General features: G+C 62.2%; 1 protein-coding gene across 3 annotated transcripts in view; it reads left to right on the forward strand.

Annotated features, from left to right (window-relative positions):
- Positions 1–17,027, forward strand: part of MOB2 (MOB kinase activator 2) — a 70,086-nt gene that overhangs the window by 21,247 nt on the left and 31,812 nt on the right. Inside the window, exon 1 of one of the 3 annotated variants that reach the window (XM_047690726.1) lies at positions 6,199–6,737. The exons of the other annotated variants lie outside the window; for them this stretch is intronic. Within the exon in view, the coding sequence (XP_047546682.1) occupies positions 6,214–6,737 (524 nt within the window). The 5' untranslated portion in view covers positions 6,199–6,213. Of the gene's footprint in view, positions 1–6,198; positions 6,738–17,027 lie in introns of those variants that run through there. 3 annotated transcript variants of the gene reach the window in all.

The raw sequence follows: 17,027 nt of genomic DNA on the forward strand, positions 1-17,027 counted from the left end.
GGGTCTCTAGGGCTGGCCAGGGCAGGTGCCCGGCGGTGCGTGTCCTGTGGGTGTCACGCACTGGGCTGTCTCAGCCTCCTGTGCTGCTTCCACCCAGCCTCTCGCCAGGGAGCCCAGGGAGCACAGCCTGCCTGACCCCATGTGTCTTGGAGCGCCCAAGGGCGTGGGCTCTGGGTGGGGCATTCATGAGAAGAGCCCCGAGGCTGCTTGCTGTCTCCGCCTGCGCCCCATGTGGAGGGGCTCACCCCTTCCCCGGCAGAGGTGCCTGAGAGCCTGGGCTCTGGGGCATCAAAGCAGCCCCTCGGCCGAAGAAGCTGTGGTTTGCCGCCTCCAGCCTGCTCACCCGCCCCGGGTGACTGGGGACACCGCCCAGAGGTCATGATGCTGGGCAGAGGGAAACAGACCCTGAACCGTATCAGAGTGAGTGGACAGATGCGTGCATGATGCCGGCCGGCCGCGGAGTGCCGCCGCCTCCCGCAGTCCAGGAGGGAGCCGCGCCCAGCGGAGGGATGTCCTTCTAGGCCGTCCTCGTGGGGTCTGGTCTCTGTTCATAAGAGTGGCCGCGGGCAGGGAGGGAGCGCGATTCACAGCACCTCCGGCGTCACCAGTCTGTCTGCGCGCCGGCCGGAGGACCTCCCTCTGCCGAGCTCAGCCTCCGCGCGGTCCCCATGCGCCGCGGAGGTTGGAGTCGGGCACAGGCTGTTGTCTACTTGGTGTCTTGTGTCTCCGCACTGGCTGGGGGGCAGGTGGTTTAACACATCGCCCAAAGTCACGTGCCGGTGTCCGGCGGCCTGGCGTGCAGCGCTCTGAACACAGGCCGCCCGTCGGTGGCCCGGTTACCCCAGGGTCTCCCCAGTCAGCCTAGGACGTTCCGGGTGAACGTTGATTTCTCGGCCGGTTTACCCGCCCTCAGAATTCAGGGCTTGAGTCCCTCGCACCTGCTCGAGCGGCCTGGAGGGCCTGGAGTTCCGCGTGCTGCAGCGAGAGTTTCCGGCTGCGGCGGTCTCGCTGGTGGGGTCCGGGCGCTCCCGCTGCTCGGGCACCCCCGGAGGGAGCCGCGAGGGCCGGCTCTGCTGTGGAGCCCTCCGCCGGGCTGGAGGCTCTCTGGTCCTCCCGCGTCAGCACGGATCCCTCACGGCTTCCGGATGAGTACAGTCGCTCTGAAATTGGGGGTTACATTTCGTCTTGGGGACGGGCTCTCGTGGTGCAGAGGGTCCCTTCCGTCCTGGTCGTTCCTTTGCCCCTCGGTGACCAGGTTGCTCCCCCACCGCCCTTCTCTGTTGACCTGTTTCCAGGAAGCAAAGCAGGTTTTCCTGTTCGGTGGGCTTTTAAAACTTTGTTTTCATGGTGTGGGGGGGCACCCAAATGTCTTTTTATTTTATTTTATTTTATTTTGTGCGCGAGAGGTCCCCTGTTCTGCTGTCTGGACTAGCCTCCTCGCTGCTTCCGTCTGAGCCAGGGCTTCTGTCCTCCATCCAGGCTCCGACTGGGAAAGGAGCCGTGGCTAGCATTTGTGAGACGGCTCTGCTCCATCCGACCTTGCTGCATTGGCGTTTGTCTGTGCCCTAGGGCCTGGGGGCTGCCCTCTGCCTCCCAGGTTGGGCTCCTTGCCCGGTTTGACTCGCCTTGCGTTCTGGGGCACCTGCTGTTGGCAGTGGCTGACTCCCTGGCACTCAGAAAGCCTTGGTCTCCCCCTTCTCCCCCCGTGGCGCAGTGCTGCTCCGTTGTGTGACTGTAGTCCAGACGCTGCCCCCGAGACGGTCCCCGTCTGCGGCCTGCTCGCAGCTGGTCAGCAGTGCCCACCGTAGCTCCTCAGCAAGCTCGAGGGGACGGCTCTGCCCTCCACTCCAGTCCAGGGCACTGCGGGGCCTCAGCACTGCCTCCCGGGGTCCGGGCTGGCCTCTGGGCCGGGGAGTGAGGCGTGGACTCTGAGTGGCTCTCTGCTGGGTGTGGCGGCGTAACCATGGTCAGAACATCCTTGGCGGGTTATGTATTAAACTCAACAGTGAGGTGTGAAGAACAGACCATGGTGTGTCTGCCCGGCGACAGTCCCCGTAGGTTTCTGCGTAAGCGCTCTGAGCACAGCAGCACAAGGCAGTGTCTTCCTCTGGTCTGTGGGGGCATTGCAGGACGGGGAGGAGTCCTGGTGGCTGGGGAGCCCTGGGTGACTGTCCCCTTGCTGTCCGGCTCTTGGGTTTTGGCTCGCCCCTCCTGTCTCAGCTTTCCTTTCTGTGCGTGTGAGCAGCGGTCTAGCTTCCCTCTCTTGCTCTGCTCGGGGTGGCCGTCGGCAGCGCCGCTCCCTCGCCTGATGAAGGGGCCCCGGGTTTGCAGCACCAGGATTTCTGATCGTCTGTGCTGGGGAAAGACCCCAGCAGGATCACCTGGGTTAGGGGCCAGATTTGGTTATCCGAAGGGACTTGATCCAAGGAGGCCAGGAGCTGGGTGCTGGGCTTAGGGCAGAAAGAGCAGCTGCCCCAGGTGCCCACGTCCAGGTGCCAAAGCACAGAGTGGCAGATCCCAGACTCTTACTGAGCTGAGGCCACCCGAATGAAAGGCAGACTGTTGTGCTTCCTGATAACCGCTTGAGGGGGCACGGGGACGCGGGAGGAAGGGGCCTGGGCCTTGAGTAGCGTTCCTCCCCCGAGCTTGTGGTTCCGGAGCCTCCAGGCTTCTCTCTTAACTGCTTCTCTCTTAACTTCTCTTAACTTTTCTCATAACTGCCAGAGCCTGTTGGGTCGGCCGGGCTCCAGGGTTGGCGATGCAGTGCGTGATGCTGGGGACCGCCGCAGAAGCAGGCAGGAAACCCCCGGGCACCTGGGCTGCAGAGCAGGCTGGGGGTTCGGGGGTGTTGGGCGTTGCATTCTGCAATGCAGTGCTTGCTGAGGCCCGGTGTCCCACACAGACTGTCCCACGTGAGAGGCCAGACACAGTGACCATTTGTTCCAGATCCAACTTTTAAAACTTCGTGATCATGAAATTCCTTTTATAAAGTGACTTAGAATACGCTCTCTGTGCACGTCTGTGTGTATCTGCATGTGTGTGCGTGTGGTCTCTGTGCGTGTCTGCATGTGTGTGCGTGTGGTCTCTGTGCGTGTCTGCATGTGTGTGCGTGTGGTCTCTGTGCGTGTCTGCATGTGTGTGCGTGTGGTCTCTGTGCGTGTCTGCATGTGTGTGCGTGTGGTCTCTGTGTGTGCGTGAGACAGACCAGTCTGGTGCATGTGCCGGTGATCATTTCTGTTCTGTGTTCCTTTTTTTTTTTCCCTTAAAGATCTGACCCGCCAAGGCAATTTTACAACCCACATTAGCGGCTTCAGCTCGTAGTGTGAGAAACAGTTCCGGAGTCCTTTCCATTTTGAAATAAGAAAGTGGAAGGAAAATCACACGTGTGAGGACATCCCTTTAAAATGTGAGAAAATGCAGGCTTACTGACTCAGAATTGTTTCCTAACAAAAGGGGACATTGTACTTTAAAGAAGGAGAACGATGGGGACGGCCCTGTGAGCGGACTGTGCTGAGCACTTGCTGGAGGTCGCGTGCCGACCCACGTGTCGTGCCACGGAGGGTGTGTGGCGTGTGCGTGTGCATGGCGTGTGCGTGTGTGTGGCGTGTGGGCTGTGCCCCTGCCATGCATGCGCTCCTCCTCTTGGGAGGGCTGCCAAGTTAGTGATCTGTGCCATGGGGCTGGTTGGGTGGACCACGACTCCCCACCTCCACTGTGGGGGTGGGGGTCCTGAAGCCAGCGCTGTAGGGTAGGGTATGCACCAAGCACAGCCTCACTCCTGGGTGGGGGGGGTCCCTGGCTCCTGAAGTACCGGGACCTGGGCTTTTCACCTCAGTCCCTAGTTGCTGCTGGGCTGCAGACGGCAGGATGTGGGTTCCCGTGTCCTCTGCTCTCTGTACCCCTTCCCAGGCAGCTTCCTCCACCGTCCCCAGCTCACCCTGGAGCCTCGGGCCCAGCAGCTTCTGCCTTGCATTTCCTCTGCTTGTGCGGACTGAGTGACGAGGACTTGTTTGAGAAGATGTGACCCTCACGTTGTTTGTGCACGTGTGGTTCTCTGTCAGTGAACATCAGCTTTCACTGAATGAGCAAAGTCTTTTCCCAAGCAGGACAGTCTTGCCTGTCACCCCTCCTTGGGCTAGGCCTTCCCCCTGAATGTAAGCGGTGCCTGCCCGGAAGCGGGGGTGGGGGCGCTCGGTGCCTGGGTGTTTGGCTCTCCAGGCAGGGAAGTCCCCACAGGCGGCAGCAGGTGGCCCGGTGCCAAGCCATGTCTTGTTCTGCAGCGGGGACAGCTCTTCCTCCTTTCCGGGGCGCTGAGGATGCATAGGCCTCGCTGGGAAGGCCTCTGGGGAGCAGGGCACAGCCTCAGGCCTCTGCTCAGGGCCAGCGTGAAGGGAGACGAGAGCCGCAGGACGTGCTGGGTGGAAACGATTCCCATCTCCGCCTTGGGCAGGACCTTCCCAGGGCAGGGTTGCTGTCATTCTCAGAGCTGTCGGGACGGAGGAGCCAGAGCCCCCCTGCTTCCGCTGGGCATTCAGTGACGAGGCGCGCGGGGTTATTGCTAGAAGTGTCGTTCGGGGCTCTTCAGAGTACTCGGGTGGACGTCTGCAGGCGCCTTCTCTTCCCGCCACTGTGAGCCTTGGCCTCTCGGGCTGTGCCTGTGCCCTGGCTGGACGGCGCTCACTCCCTCCCACATGTCCCGAGTTCCTGTCCGGTGCCTGCGGCCCCGTGTCGCCACCCGTGTCTCCATCTGTGTGGTCGGTCCTCGGCTCGGACCGCACGTGTCTGAAAGCGACTCCTCGTTTCCCTGTCACAGGTGCCCGGTGGGCCTTCTTTCCGCGGGCACCGCTCGTGGGCTTGCTCGGCCGCTGCCGTGCGCCTCTGGTTTCTCTTCTGCAGGCCTGTGAGGTCGGCCTTGCTGCCAGGCACAGCCCAAGTGCTCTGTGTCCTGGCCGGAGGGCCTCCTGCAGCAGCACGTCGGCTGTGGCTCTGCCGCCCGGGCCCCCCCGGGCCTCCGCTGCACCAGACTCCCGGGGCGGCTTGCGGCTCTGGACTCTCAGGCCCTCACCCCGGCTCCGCTCTGCCGCCCGGGCCCCGCGGCAGCCTGCTGGCTTCCTGCCTCCTGCGTGGCCGGTTCCTTTGTGCCCCGGAGTCTTGGCACTTCCTGATTTCTCCATACCTTTGCGTGGCCTGTCCCTATATATCGCTCAGGTCTCTGCGGCTGTCCCCTCACCAGGACACTGTCCCTGACCTCCTGCTTCCAGTGAACTCTCCCTCCAGTGCCCCGGTCGTTGCTGCCCGTCCCTTCACCGCTCTTCTCCACGGCACGTGTTAACCGGAAAGCGCCAGAGTTCTCCGTGTTTGTCTCCCTCGCTGGGAACATCCGTTTCCTGGAGGCAGGGATGTGGGCGGGTAACTGGAACTGACCTGGCTGTGTCCTGACAGCAGAGCAGGCCAGGCAGGTGGAATGGACGTCGGCCGAACTGCCGGTCCCCCACAGCCTCGCCCGGGCCTCACTGCTGCTACGCATCAGCCCGCGGGTGGCCAGGCCGGCAAAGTCCTCCCTTCACTGCCCGGGCCGCCAGTGTGTGCCAGGGACAGGCCTCTGTGGCGAGTCTGGCCGGCCGAGCCGTCCTTGGCGCTCCCCAGGGCAGGGAGTGGACCGTGAGAGGGGCCTTGCCAGGGCCTCTGGGGCCAAGCCTCCATCCCAGCTGTGGCTGGTACCAGTCGAGACCCCGCTGTGGATGGGAGGGGTGATGGCATCCATCTCGAGGCCGAGGTGCAGGCAGCAGAGGGGCTGTGTGAACCGTGCTGGACGGGGCTTCCCCATGGCGGGCGCCCACTGAGGCCCGGGCTGCCGGACGGCCATTTGGGCGGGGGTGGTCCTGAGGAAGTACGCTTGCACCAGTGAAGTTTCGGCCCTGGGGGGAGAGGAGTCCTGAAGGATACAGGAGGCTGAGTCCGGAGGGACAGGTTTCAGGGTGGCATGTTTTAAGCACATCAGAAAGCCTTCAGAGGGCTTAGCGTGGCCCCTGTGTGTTTTCCCACGACCCCGCTGGGTGTCGCAGGGAGGGGATTGTGTTGCTAGGACCTCACGAAGGAGGCCACTTAGGGTTCCTCTCAGGGTCTCAGCAGGTGGCAGCATCCGCCTGGGGGGACTGAGGTGGGGATGGAGATGACAGTGTGGCAGGCGCCCTTGTTCCTAAACCTCAGCGCATGCCTTCAGGGGTTCTCGTAGTAACCCCACTTTATAGGCGACAGGAGCAGGCAGGAGCGGGTAGGAAGCTGCCTGAGGGCCTGGGAGGTCTGGGTGCTGGAGTTCAGCCTGGTACCGCCGTGCTGCAGCCTGTTCAAGGTCCCCCGGTCGGGTTTGAGAACTCATCGAGGGAAGTGACTGTGGCCTTCAGGTTGGGGCCGGGGGAGATGGGGCGCAGGCACCGCACGGGCAAGGGTGTGGCCTCGTTGCTGAGACGCAGGCGTGCCTGTCCTCGTTGTTCTTCAGGGCGTGCTGAGTCGGAGATGCCCTGGTGTGTCTGGTTGCTGGGGCAGAGGAGTGAGCTGGGCCTGGGGAAGCCTGGTAGGGGGGAGGAAGGGAGGGTGGAGGGAGAAGAGCAGGTGCAGGGTTGGGCTCCGAGGAGCCGGGCGCTCGGCCAGGAGGAGCTGTGGGGAAGCCCTTGGTGCGTGGGAGCTGGACTGAAGGGTACGGGGCTGAGCGTGGCCTCCGCGAGAGCTGTGTTGGTGTGAGTCGGGGGCAGGGATGGGCGAGCGAGCGCGCGGACCTCAGGGAAGGTGGTGCTGGGCATGAAGACGGGACTTCCCAGAACTCGGCTCTGAAGGGCAGGAGGCCGTGGGGCTTGTCGGGCTTCCCTGCCGGGCACATCTCCGTCTCCTTTGTCTTCCTCGCACGTCTTGGCGTTTTTTCTTGCGTCGACGCGCGGGAGACAACAGGCCGTGAGAGGTGTCTTCACCGTGCCTGCCTCAGGCCGTCCGGGCGCGCCACGGGAGCTCTGCTTCGTGTGACGTGTTCTCAGAGGAGGGGACTCCGGGTCCAGTCCTACGCGCGTCGCCTTCCAGCGGTGCGGACGACGACCACATCCCATCCCTTCTCCCCGTGCCCGCTTCCCTCTCAAGGGCGCACAGACCCTATGTCTGGACACGTGGAGTGTTCTCTCCTGGTCTTGTGCGTTTGAAACAAAAATGGGGCGACTGTGTTCTGGACACAGTTTCTGGTGCCACGGGACTCCCCCCCACCCGTGTGAACGTGACGTGGCGAACTCAGGTCGGGGCTGCTGCTGCTGTGGGTGGTGGTTAGGTGGTCATCGTGAGCAGTGTCACGGGCCGTCTTGGCCCATTATCTTTGCTGCTGGTTTTTTTTTACCAGGGGAGTCACTGCTGTCCGCTCCCTTGGTGACACGTTCTCTCCCATTCTGGTAGCCCCGTCCTGCGCGGTGGCCGAGGCCCGCTCCGGCTGGGGTTTGCCCGTCCGCTGGAGCGTAATTCCACTGCTGTCCGTGTGTCTCTGTTAGTGGAGCTGAGCCTAGTTTTAGGTCTTCCTCTGACAGAAGTCTTTGTAAATTTTCCGCTGAGGTGCTCTTTCTGGTCTCCGAGTGCTGTGTTGATTGGTGTGGTCACTGCCAAGAAAGAGGTTTTTCTTACTTATTCATTTAGTCACGGTCACCATGCAGAGGACTTCCCTCCGGGCGGCTGGAGGCAGTGTGCGGAGGTGGCGAGACCGTGGGAGCAGCTCGTGCTCGGTGCCCTCTGTTTGCCTTCCCTGGCCACCGTGTGGCAGGAAGACTCCAGTTTCCTCTCCCAGCCACGCTTGCCAGAGCCGTCCCTCTCCCTTGTCACCTCAGTTCTGATAGTTTTAGAGACCGTCCCTCACATGGCGTGTTCAGAGCCTCCCCCCAGCCCCCGGCCTGGCAGCCAGCCTTCTTGGGCCCGGGGACATCTGGGAGCTGTGGTCACCCCTGCACGAGTGCCGCGTCTGCTCCCTTGGGACGCACTGCAAGAGGAGGCCCAGAGAGGGGAGTCGCTGCTGGGGACCCACGTGCCCACTCGCCAAGGCCTCTGGCAGGCTGACCCCTGCCCCCCACCTGCCCCCCAGACCTCCGGACACAGGCTCGAGCTGCACACCTGCCGTGCTTCTGTGCTGAGGGGCCGTGTGCGGTGGAGAAAGCAGATCCAGCCCTGCGGCCCGCAGTGGGACTGGCCGGGACTTACTGGGATCTGGAGCGGGACGAGGGATTTGAAGGAGCTGCTGAGAGTGGAAGGAGCCGGTGTCCACCAGAGGGCGCAGGTGGCCGTGCAGGTGGGTCCCTGGCCAGAGGGTCCCCATGAAGGCGAGCAGGGTCACACCGCTGTGTGTGTGCACGTGTACGCGCGTGTTACTGGTCCCTGCCCTGCGGCCCCGCGTGCCTGCTGTGGGCTTGCCGGGAGCCGGAGGGTCCCGCCCCGTGAGCCCGGCACCGACCAGACGCCTGGCGGGGATGGCACTGGGAACAGCCAGCCTGCCTCCGGGGCGCACACCTGTCCCGAGGACGGGCGGCCTCAGGGCGTGCTGCCTCCGGCAGGACTCCGGCGAGGCTGGCTGACCGGCTGTCCCACGGGACTGTCACCGACTCCCCTTGGCCAGTGTCGGGCCCCGTGGTTCGGTCTCGGACTCCGCTGATTGAAAAGGATCTTTTGTTGTCCTCGCGGTGCACCTTGACCTCGTTTATCTTAGCCTCGCCTCCCCCAGTTGTTCTGGAGATTCTCCGCAGCCCGTGCCCACCTCCTGCCTCGGAGCGCCCGTCAGGGTGGTGGTCTTCAGGGGAGCATGTCCATTTTGTGCCTGCGTTGGGCTCCCCGTTGGGCTCTGAGCTCTGCAGAGCGGGTGCGTGGTTGGGACGAGCTGCGTGTGGCCCTGATGGGTGCCAATACTTGAGTCCCTTTCAGAGGGGGCACCAAGAGGAGCGGTTGTACCACACGGTTGACCTTGAGTTAAGTATTTGCTTTCGGGGTTCCTCCTGAAGATGGTAGCCCTACTCAAAGCTTACTGTCCACTTGTGCCCACTCTCCCCTGAGGGCCTGGGGCCAAGGACCAAGACCATGAGCTCTGCCTGCGGCTGCAGTGGGGAGGTAGGGCGGGGTCCCCTCTGCACCACCCAAGCGTTCTCCAGGTGGTTTCGGAGCTCCGTGCAGGTATAGGACGTGAGCAGCGGCAGGGGGGCTAGCCCCCTTCTCTGAGCAGGCATGTGTGCACCTTCCCCTGCCTGCACCCCCTTGGGGAGACCGAGTTAGCAACCTCAGCCAGGCTCTGGGTTGAGTCCCGACAGGTTTGACGGACTTGGGCTTTGCCCTTGGCCTCAGGGCGCACTTGCGTGGAGAAGCAGTGTCTGGAAAACTTGGGCCAGAACTGGGGTGTATAGCCCATGGCTTTGGGCAGGGAACAGCTCATGGACCCTCAAGGTTGAGCCCATGGCTTTCTGACTGTCTGGGGATACGAGACGGAGGGGTTATCCTGAGGGGCTGGCTGGGAAGTCGGGCCAGGGCTGGGCTGCCTGGGAGAGGCCGTCAGGGCGCGTTGCTTCTGAGGCCCGCTGGCCCCACCGCGGAGAACGGTTGCATCCAGGTGGGGCAGGGGCTGCCTCTGTGAATCTCCCTGAGCCGGGTGGAAGTCCTGCTAACAGATGAGTGGGACTGACGATGCCACCGGGCTCCTTTGTGTGCTAGAGACCCCGGACCCCGCACGGACTCAGGGACGGTCATGGGGCCGGGAGCCGCCAGGCTGCCTCCAGGCCCAGCTCAGCCTCAGCGCTGCCCTCTCACACGCAGAGAGAAGTGGGCGTTGTCTTCAGGGAGGGGAAGGCCTAGTGGATTCTCAAGGGAAGGAGCCGGGAGCCCCTTGCATGCGTCCGGGGTTGCACTTGGCCCTGATGTGCACATACGATGTGTTGGACTTCTGCCTGGACCCTGTTTCCTCCCCAGCCCCACTGAAGTGAGAGCCAAGGAAACCGGAAAGGCAGAAGCCCTCAGAAACAAAGATGGGGGTGGCAGTAGGTGGTTCTGGAACCATCTGGGTTTGGAAGCTGGGACGACGGTGGGCAGATTGGGTGCAGACTCAGTAGAGCGGAGACCTGGCCGCCGGGGAGCCAGCTGTCCTGAGGAAGCTCGGAATGGTTCCTGATTGGTGGAGTCTGGGCACCTCCCAAGAGGTAGCTGGAGGTCTGGAGGGGTGTTTCAGAAGTAGCTGGACACCTGCACCCCTGCTCAGGGCACGAGTCACAGGACCTGTCCTGGGGCACCACTAGGCACAGAAAGCCTTGAGGACATCCTACTGCCATGGTGTCAAGATCCCCCTCCTCACTCGTGGTCTGTCTCCAGGACCCTGCCCTCCAGGCAGAAGAAGGGGGAGTCTGAGCAGCCACAGACAGAACACCTGCAGACCCTGACGTGGGGGCGTCCCCTCGTGCTCCCAGTAGGGAGTCAGGTGGCCCCAGTGAAGCCCTTGGGACCATCTTTGTGCTCTTCAGTGCCTCCTTTGAAATGGGAGCGGACAGCTGGGGGTGCGCAGACGCGCTGAGTAAGGCGTGAACAAGAGAGGGATGGAAGGAGAAGGCGCACGCTCTGAGCGGGCACACAAGGCAGGGCATCACTCGTCTCGGGGTAAAGATCGCATGCCCCTAAAAGAGTAGACAGCACAAAAGAGGGACATCCAAAGAACTAAAAAGAGTGTTTGGAAATTAGAAATGCAGGAGCCAACGAAGAGGCTGTGGAATAAGAGGTAAGATTGGGCGCATTTCCCAGCAAGTAGAGCAGAAAGCCGGGGTGGACCCCGGGATTGCAGAGGTAAGGATGTTTGCATTCGCGCCCGCACAGGGGGCGTGCGGCCACAGAGGCCTTCCAGAAGGAGCGGAAGCAGAAGGAGGGTGTCACCAAAGCAGCGCGGCCTGTCTCCAGGCTGTGAGTCCACATCGGATCGGCTGGTCTGGTGCCCCACACAGGGAGTGTCCCCCATTCCCACCAACATTTTAGAACACCGGGATAAAGAAAGGATTCCGAGAACTTGGCAGAGAGAACGAGACAGAACAAAACACCAGGAATCCAAACACAAATTCCAACCCAGAGGTGAGAAGATAGTCTTCAAGATACCACCAGAAAGGATTTCCAGCACGGGCTTCACATCAGACAAACCATCAGTCATCTGCGGGGTTCGGATACGAGTTTTCTCAAACCTTCTCACGCAGGTTCTGAAGCAAAGGACTACTTCCAGGCGCCCCCCCTTTAGGAAGTTTCTGAGAAGACCTGGTGCTGAGGGAGCGGAGGGGCAGCCCTGTGGACAGCAGGGAGCACACGTGGTCCGAGTCGGGCACCCCAGGGCGGGACACCTGCCCACAGCTGAAGGACAGGGCCGTGACTTCACGCCGGGGTGGCCAGCAGGAAACCACGGGGAACGTAGGGCAGTTCGGGCTACTTTGGGGGGGTCTTGATTCAGTCCCGTGTCTTGGTGGGCCCCATTCTCCTATCCCTAGCTTCCCTCGGTAATAATTCCTGGCTTCAGGTTTTCAGAAAGTGGCGTTAAACCTAGATCTGGGAGAAAGGCGTCGATGCACCTGTCGCTCCTTCCATCCTGTCCCCTCTTCTTCGCTGTGTGTGCCGCGTAGTTTCCGAAGGCGTGTTTTTGGGAAGAGGCAGGAACAGCAGAGGGAGGCTCACCCACAACCCCAGAGGTCCCTGCACGGTGCTTATAACGGAAGCCCTCCGGACGCTGGGGGCTGCTGTGTGCTCTGCCCTCGGGTCAGCGGGTCGGGTCAGGTCAGCCCCCGGAGGCCCAGCTATGTGTGTGCGAGTCCCATGGTGTGGTGGTGGCGCCGTGAGGCCGCAGCATCCGTACCCACCCACTTCTCGGGTTCCCGGGGCAGTCGGATGAGAGCTGACAAAGGCGTGGGTTCGTGCCAGCATTTCTGTCCCTTTGGCTACCACCTCCTCGTGCCCTCCACAGCCGCCCCTATTGTGTCGCGCCCACAGAGCCTGTCCTGGGTGCTGCTGGTCGGGTGTCCTTGGGCTTCAAGGTCCCCTGCGATGCGTGTAGCAGTGAGCGCGTGCTTAGGGATGGGCTAGGGTTAGGGGTTCCTCTCCAGTGCTGAGCAGGCTAAGGTGTGGCAGCCTCGACAGGCGGGGGCGTTCTGCAGCTGGTGGCCCCGGGAGTCGCCTTCCCCTGTGGCCACAGCTCCTTTGAGTGCTGTCAAGGTCCTCCTGTGGCCATCACTTTCTGCCCCTTGGGGTTAGTTAGGAAGGGCATTGTCCTAGGGTGCTCAGTGTGGGTTTCACTTTATGGGAAACTGCCAGATGTTCAGCTGCATCTCATTTTTAAAATTCTTTATTAGGATGTACGTAGTGACTTTTTTTTCATCATAAAAGCAAGATAACTGAATATTTGGAGACATGGAAAAAAATCACTTTTTTGTTGATATTTTCATGTATGACTTTTTCAAAATTACAATAGCATTTTTCTTCTTCTGATTATATGGGAAATTCTATAATTCATAAATTTATAAAGAAGTGAAATCCACATCACAGCTTGCCCCGAAGGAGCTGTTCTGGGTGGCACCTCTGGCCCCTCCCAGTTGCCCGGTGCCGGGGCCCATCTGTGCCAGTGCGCACCCCACACAGACGTGCCGCAGCCGCCGCCGTGGCCACCGTGCGTTACCATCCGGGCCCCCGCGGGTGGAGGCAGTTTCTAGCATCTTAGTTTCGAGCGGAGCTTCTTTGTGTTTCTTTATTTGTAAGCTGTTCTGAGTTTTTGAGTATCGGTGATAAATTCCTAGAAGTAGACTTTCCGGTCCCAGGGTCTTCGCGTTGTGTGTTCGGGCACATTTTGTAGGACGGCCTCTGCGGGGGCGGGTGTGTGTGTGTGTGTGTGTGTGTGTGCGCGCGCGTGCAGGTGAGCCTCCTCGGCACTGGCTGTCCTTGTCCTTGATCAGAAACAGATCATCTTGTCTTCTGTGGGTTTGCTTCCGAGTTAGAGAAATTGATCTTTTCTTCGTATGATTATTGACCATTCATTGTTTTTTTTCCGCTTATGGATGGCTTTCTCCTTGCCCTGGTGGGGGGAGGGTGGCCGTGCTTTTCTTGATGATTTCGGGCTCTGATTTGCATGTCAGGAATCGGGTCGTGCAGGAGCACATGTTAGCACTGCTCCTGGTGATGAACCCAGTGCCGTCCGCCGCGGTGGGTGCAGAAAATGACGGGCCCATTTCCCGCTCTCGCCGGGCTCACGTGGCCGCGGAGAGGACCGCGGGTGCCGTGTGAGTTTTGGACGGTTGAGGGTCTCAGGTGACCTTCAGGCTAAGAGCGAGGAGTCTTTCCCGAGTCTCTTTCTTGCTGAGGACAGAGCAAGACAAGGTTTATGAGGCGGCCGTCTGTGTGTGTCCCCGGAGCCAGGCTGGCCTGATGGGTACTGGGCAGGGACACACTTCTCGTGGGCCTCGAAGACCCTTGAGAGTCCATGAGCCTTCACAGCAGTTGGGGTCCTGGGGGGCTTCACGTGAATAAGGGAGACAAACAGGCAAGCCCTCTGAGGACTGGGGCAGGGCCAGCGCAGGGGGGCTGTGGGGGGCTGCAAGGCTGAGGAGGCACCAGGGCAGGAGGCCAGGCTGCTGTCTGGACTCTCCGTCCCCAGGCCGGCTCACTGTGCTGAGTGTCTCCTCGATGGCTTCTCTGAGCCTCCCGCTGCGGACTCTGAAGCCTGCGCCTCTGCACGTCCGACTCTGGCTTTCCTCCTGCACCTGACGCTGTCCTCCTCATCTCAGAGAAGAAAGCAGTGCTTGCAATTAGAGGGGAACGTGCTGTGGGGGAGCAGGAGGAGGGGGAGGGGACCCGGGGTCCCTTTGCAATGCAGGGACTGAGGGCGGGGAGGGGGCGCACGCAGGGAGTAAGGGCCCTGGGGAGCGGAGCACAGGGAGCACAGGCGGCATCTCAGTGGGCTCTGCTCCCCTCCCCTGTGGCCTCTGAGCCTCCTTCCTGGACTGAGCCTGGGCTAAATCTCGCAGCCCAGGCTTTTATACCAGCAGGGAGGGCGGGGCGATGTGGTGGGACCCACAGCGCCCTGTTCTTAGGCAGCCTGGGCTGCGTGCCTGCTGGGCTTGGGAGGCTACGGGTGAAGAGAGGCGGCCACCTGCCTTGAGCAGCTGGCCTTCCTGATCCCAGGCACTGTCCCGGGGAGTCCGTGCTGGTGCGCCTGCCCCTTATTTGTAAACAGCACATCTGGCACTCACCTGGGCCCCGAGGTGGTCAGGGGAGGGCTGGGGCGCACGGGCTTCGCTGCAGTAAACAGAGTCAGTGGTCCCCGCAGCAGGCCGCGAGCAGGCCACCTTGCTGTGCCCCAGCCAGCGGGTGCTTGTCTTGGCAGATGCCAGTATTGGGTCAGGAGGGAAGACTTGCCAGAGGCGGCTGCCACGCGGTCTAGGCACCCCTGCCCTTCTGGGGTCAGCGGTGGCCAGGGGCCAGGTGGGATGACTAGGCAGGCTTCAACAGCCACTTTCATTGTTTGGAGTTTGGCTTGACTTGAACTTGGAACAGAGCGATTTTGGGGGTGTGGTGGAGCGTTTCTCGGCTTTCTGGGTGTGTGCTAATATCCTGGCGCCCAGCCCCGTGGGGGCCACAGCCTACCTCCTCTGCCCGTCCGGGTGGCTCTTGCGGCCTGACCTCAGACCTGCTTCCCGGTGACCTGGTGATCCGTGGCTGCCCTGGTGCTGGGCTCCAGGAGGGCGCTTGACCTCCAGCCTGACCCCTGCATGTCTTCCTCATCTGCCGCCCAGAGGTCCTTCCCTGGCCACCCCAGCCTGGCATACAGGGTGTTGGGCAAGTGTGTGAGGAATGCAGGGTGAGCCCCGCTTGGCCACGGGCGCAGGCCTGGCCCTAGCTCTCATCCACCCCCGTGTCTTCGTTTCTGCCTTGTAGCGGCTTTGGCCCCCACTCAACGCCAGTACCAGGGTGATCCTCAGAAGGGGGCCAGGCTGTCACTGCTCCTGTTTTCCGTGGCCAGAGTGCGAAGGGGGTGGGTATCGTGTGTTGGGCCTCGCCCCCTTTGGCGTGCAGCCGTGGTGGGTTTGGGGCTTTCCCCCGTCTCGGGTTCCTCCCTCTGCTGCTGGGGCTGGAGGGAAGCAAGGCTGCCGTGGGCAAGACCGTCCGGGGCCTGCTCTCTGCTCGGGACAGCTGAGCTCTGGGCCAGCAGGGAAATAAGCTTCCCTTTCCGGATGTGCCCGTCCCCTCTTGGCGGGCTGGGGGGCGCGTTCAAAGCAACGGCTCTGGAGCAGACCCCGTGTCAGATCTCTGCCACGGGATGTGCAGACAGCTGGAGGGTGAGTGCGGGGCGCTGGGGTGGGGGCCGCTGCTCGTGCCGTGGGCGTGCACGCAGCCATCACTCCCAGCCACAGCGCCACCCCCTTGTGGCAGAGACAGTGGGAATGGGGTGGGGACGCCGAGTCCCAGGACTCCAGTGGCCTGTTCTTTTCTGTCCTTCGCCTCTTGTGTGCACAGGGCCACTGGCCCAGGAAGGTCTCAGGGAAGCCTATGAAGAGTTAGGACCTGGTGGCCTGGTGCATAATGAGCCACGTCACAGGCCCTGGCCCCTTGTGTGCAGGGCCACCTGCCTAAGTGGACCTGGCCCACTGTGGGCGGGATGGCGACTCCGTCCTCTGTGTCCTGGACAGTGTGGGGTGGGGACCTCTGGCCGCAGGACACTGTGTCAGCCCCTGCTCCAGTAGCTCTGCCACAGAAAACCTGCCCCGCACCCATCACCACCTCCCGACCCAAAGCCCTTCCTCTGCTGTGTCAGTCCTGCCACTCCCAGTGCTGACGAGGCTCCCTGAGTGCTCGCTGCTGGGTGCCAGCCTGCTTTCAGTTGTGCGGCGACTCCAGCTCTGTGACCCCACGTGGGTGGTGACCGCCACGACATCCGCTGTCCGAAAGACCAGAGGGAGCATTCTTCAGGACCCTCCCTAGCTGCTTCCATGAGGGGGAGAGCAGCCTCCCTGCCACGGAAGGTTCGCGTACGTTCCAGGGGAGGAGCCTGATGCAGTGGGTGGGCCTTGCCTGGCTGTGTGTGCCCACGGGGAGGGGTCTTGCGGGGATCCGGCCGGCTGGCGGCTTCTCTACAGGCCTGTCAGCTGGGCGAGTGCGACCTTCCCTTCCATGAGCAGAAGCTCTGGTGCTTGTGCGGGGTTGCACAGAACGGGGCTGAGAAGATGGAGCCGCCACCCCATGTGCAGACAGGGTGTCACGGACGCTCCTTGTGAATGGTTGGTCACAACAGAGCGCGCGGGGCCAGTGCAGTTCCGAGTGCGCCTGCAGGCCGCTTTCAGATGAGCAGAGCACACGGCCACCCACAATGTCCTGGGGCCGGAAGGGGGCAGCACGAAGAGGCCCTCGCAGCCCTTCCCGTCCGCCCCTCCGACTCTAGGTTGTGCGCCGGCTGTCCGTGACCCCACAGCACTGCCCCCTCTTCGGGGCGTGGCTCCCTGCGGTCTCCCCTGTGTCTGTGGGACTCGCGGTTGGTGTCCCAGGCGGGAGCTCCTGCTTCCTTGGTAGCACAGGATGTTTTCTGCGCCACTGCGGTGAGCGTGATGGGAACGTGCTCACCCTCATCAAGATTCGCCGGTCTACAGTGTGCACTTTGGTGGGTTCTAGCAGACGTGTGCAGCTGTCAGACCCCCCCAGAGTGACGGTCCAGAACATTCGATGTTCCCGGGTCCCACACCCTTGGCCACCACTGCCCTTCTCCCCAGCACGGTTGTTTTGTGCTTGCTGGGGCTCATGCCCCAGGAGCACAGACTGTCACGTGGGCTCTGCCCTCACACGGCACGGGTGCTCTGAGGTCCGTCCAGGTTGTGTGTGCTGTACTCGGTTCCTTGTCCTGGCTGAGCTGGCACCCCTTCTGCAGACAAGACAGTTTGCTTAGCCGCCTACCGCCTGGCGCTCGGGTTGCTTCCCACAGTGCTGCCGTGAACCACCCCGGACCTGTCTCTGTCTGCCCTGCAGAGGCAGGA

The sequence above is a fragment of the Lutra lutra genome, chromosome 10 (assembly GCF_902655055.1).
Source record: "Lutra lutra chromosome 10, mLutLut1.2, whole genome shotgun sequence".
In the NCBI taxonomy this organism is placed as follows: domain Eukaryota; kingdom Metazoa; phylum Chordata; class Mammalia; order Carnivora; family Mustelidae; genus Lutra; species Lutra lutra.